At 39.3% G+C, this 25891-nt stretch overlaps 3 protein-coding genes and 1 long non-coding RNA gene across 4 annotated transcripts in view; 3 read left to right on the plus strand and 1 right to left on the minus strand.

Moving 5' to 3' along the window:
- Positions 1 to 7636, plus strand: part of LOC118423492 — a 14779-nt gene extending 7143 nt beyond the window's left edge. The window contains exons 2-3 of the long non-coding RNA XR_004832060.1: positions 3727 to 3865; positions 7553 to 7636. This is a non-coding gene — a long non-coding RNA (uncharacterized LOC118423492). The remainder of the gene's footprint in view (positions 1 to 3726; positions 3866 to 7552) is intronic.
- A 53-nt stretch (positions 7637 to 7689) lies between these two features.
- On the plus strand, positions 7690 to 13166 carry LOC118422262 (hemicentin-2-like). The gene is made up of 8 exons (XM_035829781.1): positions 7690 to 7864; positions 8962 to 9098; positions 9713 to 9881; positions 10251 to 10398; positions 10866 to 10981; positions 11184 to 11438; positions 12144 to 12458; positions 13033 to 13166. The coding sequence occupies exons 1-8, from the start codon at positions 7690 to 7692 to the stop codon at positions 13164 to 13166; spliced, it is 1449 nt and encodes a 482-aa protein (XP_035685674.1).
- A 311-nt stretch (positions 13167 to 13477) lies between these two features.
- Positions 13478 to 14806, plus strand: LOC118423483. The gene is made up of 3 exons (XM_035831659.1): positions 13478 to 13662; positions 14173 to 14285; positions 14540 to 14806. The coding sequence occupies exons 1-3, from the start codon at positions 13488 to 13490 to the stop codon at positions 14651 to 14653; spliced, it is 402 nt and encodes a 133-aa protein (XP_035687552.1). The 5' UTR covers positions 13478 to 13487; the 3' UTR covers positions 14654 to 14806.
- A 768-nt stretch (positions 14807 to 15574) lies between these two features.
- Positions 15575 to 25891, minus strand: part of LOC118423448 (von Willebrand factor A domain-containing protein 7-like) — a gene marked incomplete in the record, with an annotated part of 15864 nt that continues 5547 nt past the window's right edge. Inside the window, 13 exon segments of the mRNA XM_035831606.1 lie at positions 15575 to 17044; positions 17477 to 17607; positions 18155 to 18274; positions 18725 to 18884; positions 19645 to 19851; positions 20492 to 20699; positions 21353 to 21598; positions 22139 to 22271; positions 22743 to 22822; positions 23572 to 23680; positions 24132 to 24361; positions 24709 to 24898; positions 25242 to 25415. Coding sequence (XP_035687499.1) covers positions 16588 to 17044; positions 17477 to 17607; positions 18155 to 18274; positions 18725 to 18884; positions 19645 to 19851; positions 20492 to 20699; positions 21353 to 21598; positions 22139 to 22271; positions 22743 to 22822; positions 23572 to 23680; positions 24132 to 24361; positions 24709 to 24898; positions 25242 to 25415 — 2445 coding nt within the window.

Genomic DNA, 25891 nt, shown 5'->3' on the forward strand with positions numbered 1-25891 from the left:
TTTTAAATGAATTTAGCAATAGCACTTGTTTGTCAAAACGCATAAGGAATCAGAATTTGTCAATGCTACTCGTACATCTAAGTTGGGGGGATCTGTTGGTTTGGTTTGATTATACGGATGGGGGGGGGTCTAGCTACCTTCTTTGCGGTGTATTCCTATCATTAACACACGTAGTGTACAATCAACAACGAAGTGTACTTCATCTTTTACCATGTACAAATTTGATCTTAAATGTTAACATGGTAGAATATAACATCACCTCCCCATACTTTATTTACTTTTCCACGTGATAAAACCGACGTTGATGATTAAATCACAGCCAGAAACAAGTTTATCAGTTCCCGCTAAAAATACGAACGTCAGTGATAATCAATGTTGGTGATGTTATACCAACCAGAAACAAATTTATCAGTTCCCGCTGAACAGACGAACCTCCGTGATAATCACCAGTGTTCGCGATGTTATACCAACCAGAAACAAGTTTATCAGTTCCCGCTGAACAGACGAACCTCCGTGATAATCACCAGTGTTCGCGATGTTATACCAACCAGAAACAAGTTTATCAGTTGCCGCTAAACAGACGAACCTCCGTGATAATCACCAGTGTTGGTGATGTTATACCAAACAGAAACAAGTTTATCAGTTCCTGCTGAACAGACGAACCTCCGTAATAATCACCAATGGCAACTAGAAAGGCCGACATTTGCTTGGGTGCAAATACAGCATATTTCAGCCATACCCATTCCCACGCAACATTGGACTGTTCTAAGTCACCCCTGCGCAAAAATGGAACATTTTAACAGTAAGTTATTCTCGCCACTGTCAAACTTACGTATCAAAACTAAACGCAAACTGGCCAATTTCCCCGCGTTTTCCGCCAAATAACATTTTCTGATGATTCATATTCAATTGCCATGCGGAGTGTTGGTAAATTCAATAACAAAGACTTGTATTCTAACGTTCAATGCATGCGTACCGTCCGCTACCGCTCAAATGACCCTGTCTGAACTCCAAATCCTCGCAAACTACAATTTTAAACCGGGCACAGGGTGACACATCACTTTGAAAATTTGACAGGAGAAAGAAGATACATTACGAACACAATATATTTCATCATGCAAAGTATTGCTAACATATAAATAATGCACATATTATCTTCCCATATTCTTTGCGGTACCTTTTATTGAGTAACATAAATTTCAAAATCCTCCCAAATATGCATGGTTGCGTCTACATACACACGTGACAATGTTAGCCAATCAGCTTCAGTTTTGGAAATTCGCGCTTTGTTTGGCAAGTGTTGTCATTAGTTGTTTTAATACCAATTGTTCCTTCCTCTTCGCTGATTGGCTGGCGGCACAATTCAATTAATTAGCAGACCGACACCTGTCACCTGTCGCCCAGGGCGGGGGTTATTGCTTTGTTTGCCATATATGGAACACACTGAACGCCGAGAATGGCCAAAACAAGTCAAGTAAATTGGAGAATGACAAAAAATCCCCAAATATATCATTTTGAAGAGGTTTATGCCAAAAATTATACATCCGTCATTTGAATAAGTATCTAGTGCACCCTTTTACCCAAATTTAGGTCATTTGGTTTTAAAACCAGGGTACAGGAGCCAAAGGTGTACGTTTTTGGTAATAAAATGGCCAAATAGTCGCAAAATAAAGCATTTTGTTGTACTGTATGCCTAAAGTGTTGATGCATCCATGTGCGCATATGTGTATGGCACTCCTATACTAAATTTCAGATCATTTGGTTTTAAAACCAGGGTACAGGAGCCAAAAGTGTCCTTTTTTGGTCAAAAAATGAACAAAAAATCGAAAAAATAAGCATTTTGTTGCACTGTACACCAAAAGTGTTATTGAATTTATATGGGGGGATTATCAAGGCACATCTGTGTCAAATTTCAGCTCATTCGGTTGTAATACCAAGGTACAGGAGTCAAAAGTGTCCTTTTTTGGTCAAAAAATGACCAAAAAATAGCATTTTGTTGTACTGTACACCAAAAGTGTTATTGGATTTATATGGGGGGATTATCAAGGCACATCTGTGTCAAATTTCAGCTCATTCGGTTGTAATACCAAGGTACAGGAGCCAAAAGTGTCCTTTTTTGGTCAAAAAATGACCAAAAAATAGCATTTTGTTCTACTGTACACCAAAAGTGTTATTGAATTTATATGGGGGGATTATCAAGGCACATCTGTGTCAAATTTCAGCTCATTCGGTTGTAATACCAAGGTACAGGAGCCAAAAGTGTCCTTTTTTGGTAAAAAATTGGCCAAAAAATCGCAAAAATAAGCATTTTGTTGTACTGTACACCAAAAGTGTTATTGAATTTATATGGGGGCATTATCAAGGCACATCTGTGTCGAATTTCAGCTCATTTGGTTGTAATACCAGGGTACAGGGGCCAAAATATACAGTTTTGGTCTAAAATTGACCAAAAAACCTTAATAAAATCTCTTAAGAGACAGATATGAAAAAATTGGAAAAAACACCCGAGGGTATTAGCCCACTCTACCATTGTGCCAAATTTCAGGTCATTCGGTTTACGAACGACGGAGATGAATCACTTTGAAAATTTGACAGGAGAAAGAAAGAAAGAAGAAAGAAAGAAACATTACGAATACAATATATTTCACCATACTATGTATGGCTGAAATATAATGAATAATGCAGAACTCGTCCCGATGCCATAATGAGAAGACAGCGGAGATAATGACGTGTCAATACCGCTCAGGGTCACAAAGCCGTTCCTTATAATAGCTTAGCAGCACAGAATGGAACAAGACTCCCTCACGCTTTACTATCTCATTAAGGAGACTCTGTGAACATCATTAGGGCGACTTTAATCTGGTGCGTCGCTTCGTGGGGTGGTACATTTTGCATTCACGTTTTATTTTGGCATCTGAATTGCAGTTTTATGCGAAATTTCGCCTTGTAACCTCCGGTGCGTGTGAAAAGGTGATGAATTGCACCAAGAGTTGAAATTGACAACAAAGTTAGGTGTACATTTCATGCAATATTTGTTTCCTTTTTTTGTCAAAACTACATGCTGTTAAGGTTCAATGTTTTAAAAAAATCGGTGTACTTCTTTTATCAACTACAAACATTCGTGTTATTTAATGAAATATTATTTCTATCTTTTAGCCGAATCCTTGTTGCGAAAGGAATACTATATTTATATCTGTAGATCATCATCTTTAATACCGTCAGGATGGATTCATCAAGATATTATATTGTTATTGATTTTTTTTTTCTCAATCCACCAACTTGATGAACGTCTGGGCTCATACGTAAAATGTGTGGCTCAATTAATGTAATGAGATGTTTGTTGTCAAACTTGCCTTGTACTTTTACCAAAGACGGTGGTATTTAGATTCCTTAGTTCAGTTCAGTTCATCCTCTGAGAGGTGGCACCAGGATTTCCAACAATTCATATCCAGCATGACAGAGCGATGATCGTCCATCTGAAGCCCTCTTTAACATAATGATATAACGGCAGAAAATGATACATTAAAATTGGTTAATATGCTTACTTTAAGATGTGAAACATTTGGAAAACACAAATCTATCATGAAATGCTTTTCTACTGTGACAATTGCCTGTTTCTTCAACTGAGCAACTGAAATCAAATCTCATCAATTTTATTTTGGAACTGCACTGTCCTAGCATATAGTTAATGATGGTACACCCTGAATGAATCCGCTTTGCTTACAGAGCGAGACCCCGGAGTTATTACATTGCTACCCAACAGTCGCCCAGCTACTATTCAGTCAGCCCGAGTGATCTACAATGGCAGCCTGTGTGACCGTCTGTTTGAAAACTCTCGCACTATTCGTCGTCTTCGTCAGTAGAAGTAAGTACGCATCCTAACATGTTTCTTTGAGAAACTTTGAGTTTGTTGCAGTCGAATAATGTTGTCCTGAATATGATATGACGCTGTACTGTACCAGGGACATGCACAGGGTGTGTTTTTATGTAGCAGGCGTTGTCTTGCATGCATTTTAGAAACAAAAACAACGACTTTAAGCGGAAAATTCACCAAATAACAAAAGTCTAACAAGCAAACGACTCACCAACTAGCCAGTCAATGGATCTTGCAGGAAATCAGGCATATAAATAATAGTAACTTTAGTTCCGATAAACAGATGTCAATGATAAATTTAGCATTAGCAAGAAGGCAAATAGATGGAGAGTTGTTTGGATGTAAGTGTGAATGTATCTACCAATGTATATTTGAGACTATATTTCGAATGTATCTTCTAATGTATATCGTTAATTTTAAGTTTGTTTAAAGAAACCGGCAATGCATCTCCCCCTTAAACTATTTCTCGTTTGTTTTTACTTAAGAAAATATTACAGAATTTTTTAAAATAAACAGCTATTTATTTAGATTATAGTTTTGCAGCGTCTGAATATGAAATGTGAAAATTACTTTCGAAATTCTACCCTCCACCTATGCATATTTACCAATTGAAAGGTCACTAGTTTATGGTCAAGCACTGTAATATTCTCGTCTAAGCATCCGTTGAATTTACGTTCTGTGCCATCAATGTTCGCAGACATAGGGTCACGGTTTGTGTTAGGTCTCTCTTCGGGCAAATCATACATCATGATCTCTTCACACTGACCTCATCAAAAATTGATTCTGTCTCCTTCCCAATCATCGAACACGCCATGTATGAGCCCGGGGGAGGGGCGCTAACATGCCCCAAATGTTCGGGCAATATTTGATATTTACCAGAACACGCACTCAGGGCCATCGGTGGAGACTACCTTGTGTACTGTGAAGGCCACAGCAAGTAAATTCTATGGATGGCATCAGCGCGCTCGTTAATTTTCGCCTCCCAGAAAGAAAAAAGAAATAGTTCTTTTCTGCTTCAGGGACGGCCAGGTAGACCAAAATAGGCAAACATTCTGTGTTGTAGCCTAATAAATATACTTGTAGATGTGACACTAGCTTATAGGGAGGTAGCCATGACTATAGTTGTAGAAGTGAAACTTTTGGATAATTGTAAAAGTAGCATCAATATTGAAGCCATGACTGTAGTTGCCAGCTTGGCAAGTGATACCAGTGTACTACACTAGTATCGCTTTTACTTCACTAGCTCTTCTTGAATACAGGAATGAATCCCATGTTGTTTGTGACGTCATATTTTGTCACTTCGATTCTTGTTACTACATTTATGGTGTCGATTTTGAAAATTTGCCATCTTGTTTTTTTCCCGTCTTGTTTTTTTTTCACCCTATCTCATTATATTTGCAGTCTGTAGAGGATGGCATCCATGAAATTTACTTGCTGTGGACAAATATGATATATCGAATGCTGTCAAAGTCTATGCATGTTTTTTGAAGATAAAAAATTATTATATGCGGGATCAGCTAAGAGCTGACCGACCGTGAGGTTTTAGAGGCATCAATGTATTCTGTTGACTTGACCTGTTAGTGGGAATGGGTTCAATGACATGGTCCTTGTACAATCTACAACTCACTCATTGCAAACGGATTTTGTAAAAAAAAAATAATAATTCAAAGAAATTTATCTTAAAACGTCCAATGAAACAAGGATGGCAAACAATTTGAAGAAGGTAACTTGAAAAATATAACTTTTTATGTCAATGCCATAGAAAAAACAAACTTAGACTATTCATTGAAATACAATTACCCTATATGTATTCATAGGGGGTATCCGATTCACGTTCCATAACTGGCTACCAATTTTCGGGAGTGTTCTTCTTTAAGTTGATAGCGACATGCCCTGACCTCTGGCCCCATTACAGGTACCATGTCAGGTGAAATGGCCTCCAGTAAGAAAACTATAACCCATTCCATCATCAGGCTGGATCAGACTCGGCAAAATCACCCCAGGGGCATTTGTAATTTGACCGGAAAATGTCCTCGAGAAAATAGGATTTAGTTGGAACTCCGCCTCTGTTGGTTATGCTACATTTTGTATTTAGTTTTGACAATATTCTTCTCGTAAAAGAGCAGCAATGTTTATTTCTATACACGTTACAAATTTACAATCACACCGGGGGCAGTTCTAATTTGACCAGAAAATGCCCTCGACAAAATAGGGTCTTGTAAGAACTGCATCTCTGCCGGTTATGCAACAATTCGTATTTAGTTTTGACAATATTCCTCTCGTAAAATGCAGTAATATTCATTTCTATTCATGTTACAAACGGAATACGATGGGCATGTAAAACTCAAACGATTATCATATCTTCCGCAATTGATTGAAAACAAGATCTTCAACTAAGGCCACAGCAAGTAAATTTTATGGAAGACATCAAATGCAGATCACAAAAAAACATGATGGGTAACAAGAAAATAAGATGGCTAAATTTTCAAAATAGACACCATGAACGTTGCAACAAATCTGAAGTGACAAAATGTGCCATCCATCAGGCATTCATTCCTGTATTAAAGAAGTGAACCACTGTAGTAAAAGTGATACTAATGTGGTACACTGGTATCACTTGCTAAGCTGGCAACTACATTCATGGCTTCCATATATTGGTGGCATTTTATCTATCTTTAATTATCTAACTAGTTTCACTTCTATAACTACAGGCATGGCTACATAGCTAGTGTCACTTCTAGGAGTATAATAATTAGCCAACAACACAACATTTGCCCAATTTTGTACTTTCTCGCCAAGTTCACCATCTCCGAAGAAAAAAGAAATCTTTTAAATCAGGCGAAATTGATGCGCGCTGATGTCATTCATAGAATTTACTTGCTGTGGCCTAAAGAAACAATGCCTGACAGTAAAATATCAAGTAGACAGATCTTTCAAAGCCAGAGAAATGAGTAGAATTTTCGTAATAGTTTCAGGTGCCATTCTAAGAAGGTATTCACTATGTCTGATTAACCATTAGTATGAGGATGATGAATCCGAGGATCATGTTGTCTTTGAGACTGATTTCACGGTACCATTGAGGGATTGGTTTTTCCTGCCGACTTGACAGAAAAGGTGCCGTTAGCTGTATGTCTGTACTGTTATGGTTCATTAGGCTAAGAACCCTGACGTTTGGAAGTGATTACACCAAAGGTACGAGTAAAGAATTGCCAACAGCTTTGAAAAGAAAACTCTCACCTTTAAGCATTATAAATGGTAATGACTGTGACTGATAGATATGTTCACTTGTTAAAAGAACGATGTGTTCTTAAATCTTAGTAGTTCTAATTTTCCTGTTATATGCAGGCTAAGATTATTTTCTGTGATCCTTGATTCACTGTAATTGTAATTCCGTATGCACCACTATATAGTACAAATATAGTTTTGTCTTAATGCTAAGTGTCTCTTGTAAGTAAGTGTCAAAAATTATCAGATTATTGCATATGAAGCCTTTTTGGGATATTTGAAAATATACTCAATAAAATGAGAGTGAACGTAATAATACATACATAATAACAGTACACGTAATAATAGTGATAATAAATCACGGTTACGTTCATTTTAAAACATGATCCCTGGCTAGTACGGCTTTGTCAGCATGTTTACATTGGCAAAATGCCTGCTTTTTCATTTTAACAGCAAATGCAGCAGTTTACACTGCGGTTCCACAGTCAACTGCTGTACTGAAGGGTGCTACCGTCATCATCCCTTGCTCCTTCAGTGGCCTGTCTAGCAGTGACGTCGTGGTGTGGGAGGGGCCGCCCAACTTCCGGACTATGGCTACCGGAAGGACAGTCTTCAAGTCGTACAACCGTCACAGGATCATCGGGGACGCATCGAGAGGAGAGTTCAACTTAGAGATCAGACGTGTTAGTTTGGAGGATGGAGGAGGGTACAGATGCACGGCACCGTCTGTTGATGCATCGGGTGATGCAGTCATGACGGTCATTGGTACGACAAACCAACACAATTTTACCAGAGTGGTCCCTCGACAAATTGCCACAACATAACACTAGCTATGTTGGTTGACTTGATAGCCATCAGTTTATAAACAAGGGGATAAAATAGGTTTAAAATTATGAATAACTTATAAAGTTCATTAAACAATATTATTTTTGAATGAAAAAAATACATTAACTAACATAACTTTTTAATAGATTCATTTCAAATATGGCAGCCATCTTGGATTTTTAGGGGTCATCCAAGGGTTATTCATAAAAACGAGGCTGGATAGGAGAGTCCATAGTTAAAAGCATGTATTAGACTTTAGGTAGGCCGTCTTCATCCGTACGTCCTGTCCGTCTAATAACATAAAATCCTGCGCATGCGGAATTTTGTGCACATAATACATTTCAATGACGAATTTGCCACTTCCAAAATGATGTAAATAACGTATAGCTATAAACGAGCGACAAAATAAAGTCACCCACTTTAGTGATTCTTTTTTTCCCATAAAGTAATTTTGGGGGGATTCTTCCTTTCAATTTTCTATCCTTTGGATTGATGGGGCAGACAATCATGTCAGATGGTAATACAATTTTAACATAGCATGAATATCAATTATTTCCTGTCTGTATGAAATATGTATGATTGATATAGTTGAACTTAACCCTTTTCTCCCAATTAGATGCTGTGAGCGTGCATGTCACACAAAAAGTCAATATCCCGTAGGGATTGTAATTGGCAAGACCTTTTAACCTTTCTGAAAAAAATTGAATCATATGATTACACTCGGGCACGGGGAAGTGATGTAGAATGAATTGTCAATCAAATTTCATTTTGGGGGGGAATGTAAGCATTTTGATTGTGGAAACTCACCTGGATAGTTGTTATATATTTATCTACATATTAAAATGGTAGAAAGGCTTGCACGTGTTAAAACACGTGAAATAGATCTGTTTCAATTATTGCCTACACTACTCTATTAATGTATATCAGACTGTGTTGCATCCAAGATGTGCTTCTATCCTATAAGCGCTTCCGGGATGGAGCGCATATGGGATAGATCAGGTTGTACAGACAATGAATGATCTTCCCTCATTCTCTAGATCCAATGCCCGGACCCCCTGAACTGACAGGTGGGGAATACCCCGTCACCGCCGGAAGTGAGCTGATGCTGAGATGCAGATCAAGGGGAGGACATCCGGTACCAACGCTTAGCTGGTACAACGGTACTCACCTGCAGGTACGCGGTACATGACCTTTCCCAGATGCGCTGTATCCCAGAAGCGTTTCTGGGATAGAAGCACATCTGGGATGCAACATTACACTATATCTCCCATTTACCTACACGTTACAGGGTGGTCAACAAGTAGCATGTGTTTTTAAAATAATGTTGTGTAGAACGTGAGAAAATGATTAGATACATATACAACATTTGTTTTACTTACGAAAACAAGTTTATAATATGTTAGAAGTGCTATACAACTTTTGAATGTGATACATATTTGAAATGTATACATTGTATTTGTGTATGGGCCATAGTGCCTGAAATAAACAATAAACAAAACTAAAACAACAGACAATGGGACAAAAATAACATTTCTTGTGCTCTTTAGAATTGTAAAGCATGGTATTACCATCTGCGTACTGCACTATAGATGTGGATGTTTGTTTGTAAGCTATAAAAGGTTGCCTGTTTGTTAAAAAATAACACCGTTACTGTTTCCAACATTTATTTTTCATCAAGGTATAACAGTACATATATCACGTAAAATACATGTAACGTTAGCTCAGAGATATCTATAATTATGCATAGTGTTTGGTGACAATTCATACCATACTGCTTGATGATTACAGAAATCTACGAATGTCAAACTCGACGTGGATGGAGGACAGGTCAGCGCAAATCTCGCGATATCTCGCGTGGAGAAGTGGGACAACGGCGTGAACATGACGTGTGTGGCCGACCAGGGGTTCCCCAAACTAGTTCAACCAAGGGCGGCGTCGAGAACCATCCGCGTTAATTGTAAGCCAAATTTCGGTTACTACCTATTTCTTTTTCAAGGGTGACAAATTTTCAATGTCTAACAGCACATCTTGATGACGGAGAATGACCCAGTCTCGATCTCGCGAGAGAACATGAGACTAGGCCAGGCTTGCTGAGTAGGGGTAGGTAGGACTTGGGCAGCTCCAAACCCTCATTTCGATTCAGCTTCGCTCCCTCTAGCTAAGGGTAGCCTCCTTAATCTTTCTATAGGCTTTGCGTACAGGAGACGGGGGAGATTGCAATTGCAAATTCTTTATTGTTTATGGCGTTCTATAAAGATATTAGAAATGAATAAATAGTGCTATACAAGAAGAATGAAAACGATAATTTTCAAATAACATTTTACAGATCCACCCAGCGTGCTCGTGCCTGAACCATCTGTTCACGTCATCGAAGGAGCGACTGCCAATCTGACATGCGCAGTGGACAGCAATCCCTCGGCCATTGTGAGTTGGCGACGTCATGGCGACCCTTTGCCGCTAAAAGGTCTTGAGAGGTAATGCTCTCAATCAAATAAGATATTTCCAATTTAGAATAAAAACGCAAAAACTGGCATGTCAGAATATCTAATCATGGTCATTTACAGTTCTACGACTTTTGTGAAACTAAATACACCACACAAAAACACGTACTTGAAAAATGTATTTTACACAGAATAAAAGAATAAAGTTAAAGTTTGAATCCTTCCCGCACCAGTCGGTGCTAAGCAGAGAAAGCAGCATGTACTACTTTTAAAATATTTAGTATGACTCGGTCGAGAATCGGACTCAGGACCTACCAAATGCAAGTCGAACAATCTTTCAACCTGGCCATTGCATCGGACGAGAAGAATGAGTTTAAGATAGATACATAGTGAATGGTGCATTGATAGCAAATGACAAACATGTTATTTAATATTTGCATTTGTCTATCTATTGTCAAACAAATGGAAATAAATTGAGAATCTATTTTTTTTCTGGACAGTGGCCCAAGTTTCCTCCTTTCCAAGGTTTCCCGTCAGGACGCCGGTGTGTACCAGTGTACGGCATACAACAGCGTGGCTCCGCCGGGGTACGGGACTGTCACGCTGGATGTACTCTGTACGTATGAATATACTATGATACATGATTGTAGTTTATACTGATACATCACAGAGACTCTCCGTTGATATCTGCCAGAAACGATTCTTTCTTTTTTTGTAAATTATGTGCCCCTGTAAAGTATTTGCAGTCTTTTGCAGCATATTTTATACAGTGATGATATTCTTTCCCTTGAAATCAAAGTTATTTGTTTACCAAACAGATCCACCATGGATTGACCCCGCCATGGATGAAAAGGTCACGGTTCTGAACGCGCAAGACGATTTCACTCTGGAATGCCTTGCGGAAGGCAATCCTAAGCCGACGGTAAAGTGGCGGCGGAAGGATACAAGCCTGTACTGGGAAAACCCTCTCCGTTTCCACCGTGTGCGATATGACGTGCAGGGGACCTACGAGTGTATAGCAGCAAGTCCGGGATTCAAAGAGGTCAAGAGACAAACATTCATTGATGTTGTCGGTAAGATGATCATAATCAATTTGTAATTAAACAACAGGCTAAGAAAAGCTTCACCTTGTTGATGAACTTGACAAAAATTCAATACTATTTGTACACAACCATGTTTTTTTTTATAATTTAAGACTGGCGTTTTTGTGACCATTTGTCATCCTTCTCAGGGCAAAACTGACTATTTTTCTAAGTGTCACTGCTAATAAATGATGTCATAGACGTTGATTATTTACACAGTTATGTACATAGATACAAAGTACACAGAACCTTGACAGAATCGTGCAGAAAGGAAGAATGTGACAAAAGGCCACAAAACCACTTCGGTCTTTATAAAGGATGAAGTCCTAGATAACATATCGATTCTTTTACTTCAATTATTGTAGTGAAACTTTTATCTTAATGATGTGTGCACATAATCATAATCACAATCTAGGCAAAAGTTGTTAAAACAGTGTTTTAGGATATTATCATAAACACAGTGTTACAGTTTTATGTTTAACTGTGTTTTGGGGTTAGAGGCTTTAGAGGCTTTATTTTCGTCCATTAGCAGAGAGATACAAACATATTTCAATGCTAGTCTTCCTGGACTGAACTTAAAATACACAAATGACAACCGACACATACAGATACAATTATATACAGTGCAAATCAATCAGTACATACAATTATTTACAATGAAAAACGTATTACGATCAACTGTTCTATTTTATACAGGAAAACCACACATTCGCGGGTCTCCTTCCACCACAGCAACGGTTGCTAAGGGTGGGGCTATACGGTTAGTCTGTGACGCGGTCGCGGATCCTCTTCCAAACCGCATCAAATGGGTCCTACAGAACAACCAAGGGATAGAGAAAGATCTCAGTACTGTCGATGAAGACGTGGAAATCATTGAGACGAAATCTGACCAAGAAATATCATCCTCTATCACTGTGAAAAACGTTGTGAGTGACCGGGAGGGGACGTATTTGTGCAAGGGCACTAACATGTTTGGGACGGCACACAGAGAAATACAAGTAGATCTGACAGGTAAATGATATTGCCTTAGGAGTATAGTCATATGCACGTTAAATATACACCACATAAAAGAAGAACATGAGACTTTGCATATTTTGCAACATTGCATCCTCTCTTTCATAGCCACGTTTGCTACGAAAATAATCTACATTCAAGAGGCTCTTGTTAATGGGGCTAATGTTTCCACTTTTGAGGACGTGGCAGATGTCAGCTCGGAATCTAAGGAAGAAAAAAAAAGTAATTCCTGATTGGTTGACAGCTGCGTAGAATCCACGCCGACAACAACTTAGCCTGGCTTAGCAGTGCCTCCACAATGTATAGTGCATAGGTCATTAGCACAGCTCTACATTCTAGAGTTAAAGGCGACTGAGGCTTAAAAAAGATACAATTGAATACATAGGTAATAAGGTAAACGTAATTATTGAAGTAAAGGTACCTTTTTGAAAGAAGCTTAAAGCTTATTATTGTTATTAGAAATAGTCGTTAATTGTATAGTAATTGTATAGCCTAAATCCTGAATTAGTTCACAAATGTGTTCACGATGGTATAGATCGGAATGATTGAACCATTTTGTTTTATTCGACAGCTTCTCAGCAGCCCATGACAATCATAGTGGTGTCTGTACTGGCTGTGGTGGTGCTGGTAGCGATGCTGACTCTATCCTTCATCATAGCCGTGAGGAAGGGGTGGATATGTGAGCAGAAGTTCTCAGGTAAGTAGCAGACTACCCAACAATAGTCCGGAGTTCAATACCACCCGTGCCCCTGACGTTGTGGCCTTGGGAAAGACAATTAACACGACCTTTCTCACTTCACCCTGGTACAAAAATCCGTACCTGACATCCGTCGGGGAGGTGAAATACTTCCTTTACCTTCTGTACTTTGTTTGTGGTACTGTTAGATAAGTTGCTAAAACTAGAGTTCGGTGCCACATTGTCTTGACTTGACTTGACTTTATTGTCTTCCGAAATCAAAGTCAATTTTGGAAAAAAATGACGAATATGACAAATTGTAAACAATTTCAGACACAGCTGATACGCCCATGACGTCCCGCCCAATCCCACCTGCCCCGAAGTACGCCCGGAAGCCCCGCACGGGTACGAACGACTCCGGTGTGGAGGATCTGATGGAGCTACAGGAGCTGGACGGGACCCTCAAGCCACGCCCTCCTCCCAGGGCAGACAAGGAGTGGACTTCTGTGGGACTGTCGTACCCAGGTAAATATAGTTATTTATTTCAAAATGAACATTATTTTTCTCATGAATGTAGAGAGTTGCCATGAGGTTGGAGCGTTTATTTTGTAATCGGAAGGTCTTGGGTTCGATCCCCAGGTACGTAAGTCATGTCAAAGACTTTAAAATGGTTCGTACTGCTTAGCACTTAGCATTTGGGAAAGTGTATGGCAGCTGAAAACACACACGCACACGCGTGCACACACACACACATTAATGCGAGTGGCATACCTCTTTGATGTAGTTATTGTAAAGCATCTGCCTGGCCCAGATCTATAGAAACAGAGATGGGCGCCACCCGACGCACCATTTGGTCTGGATTGTAATCCGGAAATGTTGAAATAAGACTGTTTTTAAATTAGTTCCGAGCCATTGTTGATATCAAAGAGCAAATGCATCACGGCGCAAGCGGTACTATTTTGTACAATTGCTCCCCCGTTCTTGACGAAAAATATGCTGATTATATAATCATCATATCTGTCTTTTTGTCGAAAGGACTGGTTCACTCCAGCTCCCTGCCGCCGTACTCCACTGTGGAGAGGGACCGGCCTGACGGAGAGGACACCCGCCCGTCCTCACGGATCATAGAGGAGGACTGGCAGGCTGTGGTGAGTACACAATCTTTCAACACAGATAACAGTGATAACAGATAACAGTGAATGTGTAAAACCTTCGATCTTATGCCGGGTAATACTGTATATAAATGTAAAAGTTGCACGGAAAAGATCGACAAAAAGCGGTGAAAGCTTTTAAAAATCCGTAGTTATTTTACAATTCGTTAATATTTAGGTCGCAAAGAGAGTGTGTCGAGAGCGCTGTCCTAGTACTGTATAACCACACTACTTCTTGTCCCTCTCGGTAGATGAAACCCCCCGTGCCGCCCCCGAAGGATGGCGCCAGACGCTTGCTGCGGAAAGACATCGCCCGGCTGGATGTAGTGGACGAGCGCCAGCCGGGAAGCTGTGAGATCTTCTGATTGCTCCTTGATTAACGGAGGATGGCGGGAGCCTTTCTGTGCTGATGTAGTTTCATTAACCCTTGTCCCGCTGAGTCCGTTAATATACGGAATGGATTAACCCTTGTCATGCTGAGCTGTATTGCTATGAGTTTGGGGTATTTCCTCCGTAAAAGTTGCATACAAAGCCCATCGAATTGGGGAGTAAATCTGCAGCAGCAGCACACTGGTCTGATGAAGCCATCAGCTCTAGGAGGTTAAATTGGCCAAAATTAGCCAGCAGGACAAGGGTTTTAAGCCAAGCCATGCCGTTAAAAGAAGTATCTCACTGCACTGGTGCTGCACTAGTACTAGTACTGTGGGGTTCGAAAATTACTTAGCGAAGATCAGAGATTATAAAGAACGAGTTTTCTTACGTTTTGTGTATTTTGTTGTCTTCTAAGTCACACGTTTACGTATTACGCAATATATGAATTATAAAAACAAATTGGCGAAAATAACAGTGCCGCAGTGAACGAACCCCGCATTGTCGCACCGATGCCCCAAATTAAGTGCAGTGAGATACCACGTTTAGCTGTTAGTGGCCTTTAGCTTTCTGTAAATTAATTTTCAGTAATACATGTTAGTCAGGGACCTACTGTTAGTCTTGCTCTGTACATGATAGAACTATTCCCTGGCAAAGTGTTTAAGTATTTTTGGGCAGGGTTTTACGTATACGGTTTCTAGTTGTCCCATTTTCAATTGTGTACGAGAACCAGAACTACAAAAATATATGTAGAATACTATCTTAATCCTGTTTTAGTATACTTGTCGATAACTAAATTTTCTCTATAATCACATTGTGTTTTTTCAGGATCATCTTTAACTTTGCTGTGACTTGTAAATGTTACTTTTGATATACATTACGATGAGTATAACATGTACATATTATAGTTTAAAAAATGGTGTTTAGAAGTATGCCTTTCAAGCTTTTTTTATTGTGAAATGCTTCCTAGTTATAACCAGTGAAAACAACAAACAAGTGTTTGTGACTGTGACATTTTTGTCAAACGTAACAAAGCCTGTGATGTTTCTTCTTCTGATGCTTCATATGACAGTAAAAGATTATGATATCAAAGAAATACAAGTTATTGAAACTAAGAATCAGCAAACGATGTAAATATATGGTCCTAGCTATAGCGTATGGATTAGAATAACTGCCTTTAAGATCTTGTACATGAGATAGCCTCAAGGGAAACCTGATTTTATTTTCTTATTGACTGATTTTTCATTAGTGTATAGAATAGAAATTACTATATGAAGGCATTGTGGTTTCCATTGTTTACTGTTTTGTTTATAATTGTTTACTGGCGGTGTAATATTTATCAAAATCATTACGCTTGTAGCTTTAGGCCGTTCTATACCTATTTTGCAGAACCATTATGCAGTTAGCCATTTTTCCACCAACACACTGAAGTACAATCAATAGAACATTAAACAAGCTTACACAAAGAGAAACCAAGCTTGTCTTCCTCGGTGATTTTATATTTCTAAACAGCCAAATGTATAAGCTTACAAGGCAAATCCCCGTATTTCTTTGGCCAGTGCCAGTGAAATATGTTTTATCATCGGTATGTTTGGATTTTGGAAGCGCATACTACATGTAAGGGTTTTTACCTTTATATTTTTGTTGAAAAAACAACAACAGATTTTTAGCAATGTTTGTAGTTGCAGTAGAGTCTGTGGTTTGATCACAGACAGTGAAGACGGGTCAAAAAGTCACAATGTATTTCATGTTTTTTGCCGTATGCTTTTTTTCCTAATTTAGTGCTACATGTACATTTACATTTAAGAGGCCGGACAGCTATGCTAATGTGAGTTTGTAATGGTCTAAAACACGGGTAGGTGACTTTTGACAGCGGCTTTCTGCATTGATTTTGCAAGTATAGCCAGCCTTATACTATGACCTACAGAGGTTAGACTTTCTTGTGCCCCTTGACCTTGACCTTGACCTGACGAGTTTCAGACACCACCGTCTTGGTGACCTCGACCCTGGTCTCGTGAGTCTCCGTCTTCTTCATGACGACATTTCCGCTTCCGCTCGTCGTCACTTCCTGTTTCCGAGCGAACCTGTACCAAAACCGGCGGCCATTTTGGTCACCATCTCTTACTGCCACCTGAGAGTCGGTCTTCTTCTTCTTTCCCTTGTCTGTCTTGTCCGAGCGTTTGGTGACTTGAGAGTCCGTTTGATCGTCCTTTTGTCTTCTTCGTATGCAGCAACAGTAAACGATGATGAAGACGATGATGATCACAGCGAGTAGGACGCCTATAACGATGCCCGCTATTGCCCCTCCCGAAAGCCCTTGCGGCGGAGTTAGGTCCACCGTGCAGATTTCGTAGTTGCCAACTCGGTCACTAACTGCGAACTCAACTCTATAAAAACAAACAACGAAATCATATTTATCAAAATGTGACAAGCACATACAAAACTATGTGTTATAAATTTTGAAATGTAAGTATTAAGATAAATTCAACAAAGTTAAGTATCAATTTAAATACATTTTTGATAGTATTCATTATATCAATTAATGTTCACATTATAATATCTAGGTCACTTTACAATGTCGTCTGCAAAGTCTTTACAAACTGTTATTCACAGTCAAGTTTTCAATTTGAATAAGAATATATAAGTTGCAATAAAAAAACAGCGATATATCAGATTTTTATATGTTCCGAAAAGAAGCTATATTGTCATACTGCTTAGATTAGATACTACACGGGATAAAGGGTAACGATTTACAAAACAAGACTTCAAGAAATTAAACTTGATGGTTTATTATAGAGCTTTAATAGAAATTTAGTTACTTGGGGTTGCAGCAGGTTGCTGTGTAGTTAGCGATGATTGTGGTGTCCGATAGACCCGGAGCGAACTGTTCAACTGTCCAGGTGTAGTTAGTGGCGAAGGTGCGAGGATTGATGGACTGGAGACCATAGCCCTAGAACACAAAATAAGAACATAAACAATGATGAAAAACATTAAAAAATGAGATGGCGTTACAAATCATGTTTGATTCAACGGTACAAACTTATAGGCTAAAACATGCTGAAAAACAACTCCTGACCAATCCTAAATTCTTTTCTCTTTGACTAGATATATTAAAAAATCAAAAACAATTGACCGTATGCAGTCATTGTAAACAAAAAAGTTGTTTGGGACAACCATGACATATGACTAGGTTTAAAGGAAATAGTTTACATGTATATCATTGATATCTTAATAAAACTGTAGAATATCCGTAACTAGTTAGCCTGAATATATTTTATTTTATTTTGATTTATTTCAGCACATATTCAACAAATATTACATTATGTATATTACATGCCAACCCAAAAAGAGAACGCATTAAAACATGCATGTGATAAAGTTCTGCATTACAAAAGGGTCCAAAAAAGGGCAGTACAGCGTAAAATATTGTGTTTCTACTGTAACCATTTAGACTAAACCTCTGTTAGACCTCGGTTATTCATGTTGGCCCGGCTTACCTCGTCCATGTACGCAGTGGTGACGGAGAAGGTCCTATCGCTACATGAGGCTCGGTCCGTGCCCTTACAGTTTCCGAAAAGAGCTCTCACTTCACACGTCGGGGGGACGTTATCTTGGTCCTGTATAGAAAAATCAACAATGTAGTGACGATTTGAAATGATAGCGTATTTGCAAAGTTTACACGTTACACGTTATTACGTAAAGTGTAGAAAATTGAGCAATGAAAAATGTCCATCGTCCTGTTAACAAAGACATAAGTCATACAGAAATCAGAAGGGTTTCTGTACTTTCTTAGTTATGATTTCTTTAGATAATCTCTCTCTCTGAGTCACTACAATATTTCTGGTATCTACTTTAGACGAAGTTATTGCCGAATGATTTTTCATCATAGGCATGGCAAAACAAATGATTGTCTCAACCAACAAAGAATAATGATAGCGATTTAAATTATTTAAGATTTTCTATAGTCTTTACTGATTCAGATTACAACTTTGTCAGTCAACACTCGTTCCTCTTACAAAAATTGTACGTTACACCAGAACTTTTAAGATTTTGTAAGTGGTACACACCGGAGGGCTGACGGTGATACGGAAGACCAAGAAGTTATAGGACCTCCCCGATGACGTTTGCGCCGTTAACGTCACCGTTGTTGTCGTGCCGAAAGCGACGTCTGCCGGCGCCCTGAGTCTCACTGTCACGGTGGTGGTCGCATCCCGGGCTAACGTCACGCTAAATACATTTTGAATAAAGTTGATTATGAAGCTCGTCAACTACAAAAACTATGTATTTTAATGGCTTTCTGTTTTCTTATTATCATACCAATAAGTCTTAAACATTACATATCTTACACTACATTACATGACGTTATGGCATTTTTCTTAAAGTCCATCTAATAGCAGCTTTAGCTCTATGAAATGAATGTTAATGCTAAATCTGTGTTCAATGAGTGTCCAATTAACAATTTCCTCTTATTTTCGGTATCTTCCTAACAACATCTTCGATCAAATGCATATAGAAGATATAATTAGTCATATAAGGACCCGGGAAGAAAATGCAACACCATACAATCGGGATATCAACTATTAGATGCTGTGATACATTTACCTTATATTACTGCAGCTTTAGTTATTATCAAAATATTTGAAACCATGCAATAATCCACCTAACACGTCCATGTACTCGAGGAAGAAGATGTATTGTGGTCTAGGGTAAAGTTCTGCATCATTGGGTAACAATTGTCATCCTTTTTGCAATATAACCGACGGTTTAAACAATTTTACGTCAATAAAACAAATGAAGCCCTAGGTATAAAACAATCAGACCAGTGCAAAGTCGCAACAACAGGTGGGAATAGAATCCTACGCTTTAACGAAGAGCACAGCAACGCATCAGTCGCACATGCGAACTCGGACTTGAAGGATGTCTCACCGTGGGAATTCACTGGAACAAAGGCGACATCTGGCGGAAGACAACCAAAGCACAGTCTCACCTTGAAGGAGTAACTCTTCTAACGAATCCCTTGTCATCACTGGCGACGATCGTGAAGGATCCCTGCTGACCGGAGTTGGACAGGCTGAAGGGAACGTCCACGGTGCCACCGGGCAGCAGGCGGCTGATTACCGGGTCCACCGAGCCCTGCAGCCGACTGGTCGATGTCTCCACTACGCTGGTGATCAACCGTTGGAATGTACTAGATCTGAAAATACCATCGCATTATTTACAGAACATACACAGTATTTTGTCTTTTGTAGTTTGGACTTAACACTGTAACTGACGGAAAGGTGTTGAAAACTAAGATATTAGAAAAACATAATTTTCATAGGCACACTATTGCCGAATAACTTGTTTAATACTGATGTGATGCTATAATAATATGATCTAGAAAAATCTGATCTAAAAGTGCTATGTAATAATACAATGATAAGATTATAATATGATAGTGAAGTAATGATGATATGAAATATAATATATGAATATGATATAACAACACATACAGATGTGTAAATTATAATATCTATCAAGTACACAATGTGGACTTGTAGATATGGATTTTTAATAATTTCATACCATATATACTTTAATGTTAGATAGAAGCTTGTTTCGGCTCTAACTTGCACTTGCACCGCAGGTGTGATATTTTGTAGATAGATGCCAGTAAATTCTTCTACTACAATACCTATACTTACGCATATGCTTACTGTTAGTGCATTAAGACTTAAAAAAAACTTTAGGAAATGATAATCGTGAATCAGAATTTGAATGTGGCTAATTTAAATGTTTATGTAATGGACAATAGGGAGTTACTAAAAAATGAACTTCAATTTTTATTTGCATACCCAGAGTCCTTTCCCTCCAATCTACACCGGAAGGGCACGTCCGGAAGTGACGATGACGTAGCGAAGTACTCCGTGAGCGGCTCGTTCTCCTGCAGTGGGAGGGTCTGCAGAACTCTGCCGTCTAGCGCCACCAGGGACAGGGCTGTGACGTCTGATACCTGAGCAGGGTCCGAGCCAATCAGGTTCACCCGAATGGTGGCCTCCTCACCTGGAGAACAAAAAGACAATTACAACTTCAGAGAGATAGAGAAAACAGGCGGTAGTCTATTCTATTGACACGGGATTTTATGAAGTAGGTAATTTTAACACACATACACACTCATATGCATACTCAGAGAGGCACAGAGAGAGAGAGAGAGAGAGACGTACATACTGTCATACACACACACCACGAGCACATACACTCATAAACACACACACAAACACACCTACAGAAAAACACACAGTTGCACACACGCACGTACACACACGCACAAACACACACATACAAACAAACAGATACAGTTCTTAATTAAATTAAACTGGAAGCTTGATATTACATCGTCAATATATCAAAACTACTATTAAGTTCAAGCTTATCTGTTACCATAGAAAAAGTCTTTTTTTGAACTATTGGTTTGGCCTTAACAACAATTTAATCGTCGGAAATCTTATGTTGTCACTAAAACATTTGTTGTACCAATGGAGTATGATAGTTACAGCTCTGTAAAAGAGTGTGCACATGAGTAAGAGTTTAGGTAATTTAATATTATGACCGTTAAATCGAGATAAAGAGACGCTTAGAAGTTAGGCAAAGTTTTGACCACAATGCATAGAGCATGGTGACTCCACACGCTCATTTAGCACTATAATGTGACATACCTGCTACAGGACGTCCCTCAATCTCCTTGACTCCGAAGTGGTCGGTGTCCGTTACCATCTTCACAAAGGAGTACGCAAAGTCCACCGTACTCTGGGCGGACACACGGAGGTCATAGGTCACCGATGACGTCACAGAAATCCGCCATTCTCCTGCGGTGACGTCACGAATGCGCACCACAAGGACCTTGTTCAGCTGGATTTCAATAGTGACCGGGGCGTCAGGTCCTCCTATCTCCAGCTGCTCTCCTGTCAAAAATCAAAGTACAATTTACATAAATAGATAAATAAAAGATAACGATTCCGACAATTACAATCGACAATGAAGGTTATACACAAAGGCAACAAGATATGACAAATAGAAATTACTCGAGCAACGCGATATGTTTCTGGAAATGGTAGTCATTTGCTCCAGGAGGCCAGTGTCTTTCACTGAAGATATTGGACGCTGTTCGAAACGTCTGACCGTTTCCAAACTCTTTTGCAGTTGCTTGTAACTGTTAGTCAGATGTCATCTTTAGATATCCCACAGTTGCCTGAGTGACTGTTAACTTGCGCATCTTTATTCCCTGGGTTTCAAATCTTCTTCGACGTTATGTGGCATTTGTTTTTCTTTATTTACATTGAAACTATAATGATTTTTATGTATCATCATAATTTGGTAAGACACATATGAATTCGACATTAGAACTAATAAAAACTACACAGTCAGAAAACAGATGGAATTTGTAGAGTGCAAAAGATTGTCTCAATAACTCGTCAAATTAGCTGTCGTACGACATTTCGTACCTGCAGGGTTGAAGACCTGTAGTGTCGCCCCGACAGCTGTCACCTGCACCACCAGGTCACTCATGGAGGAGTCCACGGGGACGGTGTGGGCACGGACAGAGGGCTGGACACTCTGCATCGTCAGGAGATTCACCTAAATCCAGAGGAGACTTGATTAAATCCGGTCAATATAGCGAAAATAACGTGATTATTACGCAAGTGTTTCTCTGACGTAATTTTGTTTGGATGCCAATGTTTTGAACAACGAACCTAATCCCTGCTGCGACAAGGTTTTCAGAGTGTTTTTAACCTGCAATTGGATGCAAACAAATCAAAACGAATGAAGCACTGAAATTGCGAAGGGCAATTGCAAGTAACGTTATTGCTGCCATTTAATTAGTCTGTTGGAGAGTTAGACTTCCAAATATGTATGTCTAGAACTTGTTAAATGCATAGCAGCAATTGCGCAATGGCAATATATAGATATTCATTTTCCCTGCTAGATTCTTATTTTATTGATCATTATGTATGGAGAACAATATTTTTTTTTTGTTATCAGCGCATGCATGGTTATGAAAGTATGTTGGGTATCGGTCAATCTACACAAACACACAACAAAACCCACCTCTGCAGACGTCACAACTAGATCCACCAATCGGGTCGTCTGGAAAACCTCGTCCTTAGCGATCTCCAGGACTTGACCACCTGGAAAGAGTTTGGTGACAAAAAAAGAAACTCTTAATTAGAAAAAAATGTAATTTCTGAAAGTTATATTAGCGAAGTGTGCCATTGAAAAGTTATGAAAGAATAGTATCTACACTTTGCGATGTAATTTAGATTGTTTCTTTATCCGTGTACGACAGAATTATTATCAGTGACTGGGCATTTTGTTTTCTTGTGTACATGTGTTCGTAGTTATTTGAAAAAAAGATTGAGTTAAGATAGGTGATATTACAAGGACTAGACTTCCAAGGTGACAAGAACTAACGAAGTAACGTTTGGAGATTATGACAGACATTCCAAGTTAATATATGGGCTGTAGGAAAAGGTACTAGATTAAGGCCATATGTTAGTTGTGTTCTTTCTGTTTACATATGAAGTTTCGTAGTTACATATTTTCTATACGCTATCGGTGATCACATTAGAGCAACGGGACAATGCGTGAAAAGTAAACATATATTGAGAATTTATAGCTCTTATTGTGTGTTTATCGGCGCCCACAGCACATCGCTAAATAGAGACGAGGGGCGATATAGGTTATCTTGCATTTACGACCCTCTGCTGCAGTCACGTGTCTTCGACGTCACGTTCTGGAAGCTACAGTAGACGTCTATTCCGTAATTTTTTGGCATGTCACAACTTATTTGTAGTGTTGGTTAGTTTAAGTTTAGTTTATCCATATCTCTAATTGTTGTTGTTGTTGTTGTTTTTCCTCTGAAGCTGTTAGGACATACCTGTAGCCTGGGCGATGTAGATGTACGTGTCCCTGTTTCCCACTTCTCTCTTACTCCGGGGAACACTTCTGCGCCTGCGCGTGATCGAGCCCGAAATAAGGAATGTAATCTATGAAACATGGATAAAAAAGCCAAAATTAATATTCAATATTCTTTCAACAATTTTGTTAAGCTGATATAAGCATGATACAGAAAAAAAATAAAAATTTTTATATAGATTAAAAAATGTAATGCTAATAGGATAAAGGACCCAAAAGAGAAGCTAATTTTCAGCTTGAAGTGCGCATATGATAGGTGGAACATAAGCAGATACCAAATATGTTAATGAGGAACTGATTTGCATCAAAAATGAAAAACCACTTAATGATTAATGATAGGAATTTTATACTTGTGACCTGCGTATGTTAGTCAATGATGAACATTACCATGTATATATCATGTAAATGTGTAAGTCAATTGCATAAAATTTACAAAAGCACACAATATTTGATGGAGGTATGAGGTCACCAAACTCTAGCTGTTAGTTAAAATGCAAGATGCATCCATTGTGCATATATTACCTTGATGTTCTTCTGATTGGCCAGTGACACCACCGTGTCACGAAGCTCGGCGTCCTTGGCCGGTGCATCAGTGAAGACGAAGACCGTAGAAGCAGGCAGACTCTCCACCAGAGCGAGCCGGATAGCGCTTAGGGAGAACTCCGGGTTGTCTCCGCCTCCCAGCGCACGGAGTTGGTCTATCTCCTGCTTGAACATGTCCGCCTCGTTCGTCACTAGGGCGGGGCCAAAATCTGAAAGGAATATACGTATTGAGGATTATGTATCCATTTTTCAATTCATAGTACCCGATCAGATGACCAGCATTAATTTCTAGTTCATAGTCGTTGTCCTACCATGATGCGGTGTTAGAAGGCAGATGAAAATCTAAGAGTATGAACTCGAAACTGTAAGGTTAAGATATACAAAGCAGGCATAGATATAGACCACTCATCATATCAAGTTACTGTGATATCACATTATGAAATTTAATCAATTTACACCGTCTCATTTTTACAGAAGTCAGTGGAAGATGCAAAAGTTTTCTTCCTGTAGCCCGGGCCCATTGTAAGATACAAGACTTAGTATAATTTAAGAATACCTGGATCGTTGAATGGTACGAGGACGTAGTTTGACGGTTCGGTGGGTGAGCCGACCCTGCTGTCTATGATCTCATAGGCGCGCTGTTTGGAAGCGGCGATGTCGTCCGCCATACTACCCGTGGTGTCAATCACAAAACACAGCGTGCTGCCGGTGTTCAGGTTCAGGAAGTTGGCAAACTGAGCATCACCCTAGAAAAAGAAGAACATCAAAAATGTAAAATTGATGTTGCTATTTCATCGACTCGTCTTTCATTTCAAGTCTATGAAAAAAATTGCAAGTTGTAAGTAATTTGAAGTAAAGTGTGATAGCCTTTCATGTCATCACCAGAATACAAGGTTTAAAGTACAAGTCGAAAGAAAGCTTGAGAATGGATTTAAGTCTCGAGTTCTCTCGCGAGATCCAAAACTTGGCCATTCTCCCTGATCAAGATGTGCTGTCAGACAAAAGAAAATGCAGGTACGTACTCTACCTTTAAAACAGTCACTGTTGGAAGAAAATTGATAGTAACCTTCTTAATCTTATTTTATGTACCTTGGCCTGCCTGATCATGTTAAGGAAGTTCCTGCTGGCCTGTACAGCGAGCTGAGCTGCTTGGTAGTGGTACCGGGAGTGGGGAGATAGGATAGAGAACTCAGAGTCCTTGTTGATCCCCCCTTTAGGGGCAGTGTCCTGTGTCCCGTCCAAACGGCCGCCATGGCTGCATTTCACTGGAATATGATTCGAAAGTACACTCAACGAAGAAATTTGGAAACTGAAATTGTTATTGAATATTTAGCCTGTTGTTACTTTATTGATTGTACGGCAATATGTATCCCTAAAAAAGCTTCTTTATTATTCTTTACAATTATGTCACATGCATCATGGTTTTGCAAGTGTGTTACAGTACAAGTTGTAAGTCTCCTACAAACGCAGTGTCTTACTTCGGGAGGTGAATTTTGACATTTTCAGTGTGTGTGTGTGTGTGTGTGTGTGTGTGTGTGTGTGTGTGTGTTTGTGTGCGTATCTGTGTGCTTGTGTGTGTGTTAGTGTTTGTGTTTTTGTGTGTCTGCGTGTGTGTGTGTACATTAGTGTGTGTATCTGTGTGTGCGTGTGTGTGTGCGCGCGCGCGCGCGCGCGTGTGTGTGTGTGTGTGTGTGTGTGTGTGTGTGTGTGCAAGAGTGTGTGTGGATGAGTGTGTGTGT

Source organism: Branchiostoma floridae, chromosome 9 (genome assembly GCF_000003815.2).
Source record: "Branchiostoma floridae strain S238N-H82 chromosome 9, Bfl_VNyyK, whole genome shotgun sequence".
NCBI lineage: Eukaryota > Metazoa > Chordata > Leptocardii > Amphioxiformes > Branchiostomatidae > Branchiostoma > Branchiostoma floridae.

Coding starts and splice junctions, on each gene's coding strand:
- LOC118423483 (XM_035831659.1), top strand. CDS start 13,488: ATGACGTCCCGCCCAATCCCACCTGCCCCGAAGTACGCCCGGAAGCCC. Junction 13,663..14,172: donor TGTGGGACTGTCGTACCCAG/GTAAATATAGTT, acceptor TTTTGTCGAAAG/GACTGGTTCACTCCAGCTCC. Junction 14,286..14,539: donor AGGAGGACTGGCAGGCTGTG/GTGAGTACACAA, acceptor CCCTCTCGGTAG/ATGAAACCCCCCGTGCCGCC.
- LOC118422262 (XM_035829781.1), top strand. CDS start 7,690: ATGGCTACCGGAAGGACAGTCTTCAAGTCGTACAACCGTCACAGGATC. Junction 9,099..9,712: donor ACAACGGTACTCACCTGCAG/GTACGCGGTACA, acceptor TGATGATTACAG/AAATCTACGAATGTCAAACT. Junction 9,882..10,250: donor GAGAACCATCCGCGTTAATT/GTAAGCCAAATT, acceptor AACATTTTACAG/ATCCACCCAGCGTGCTCGTG.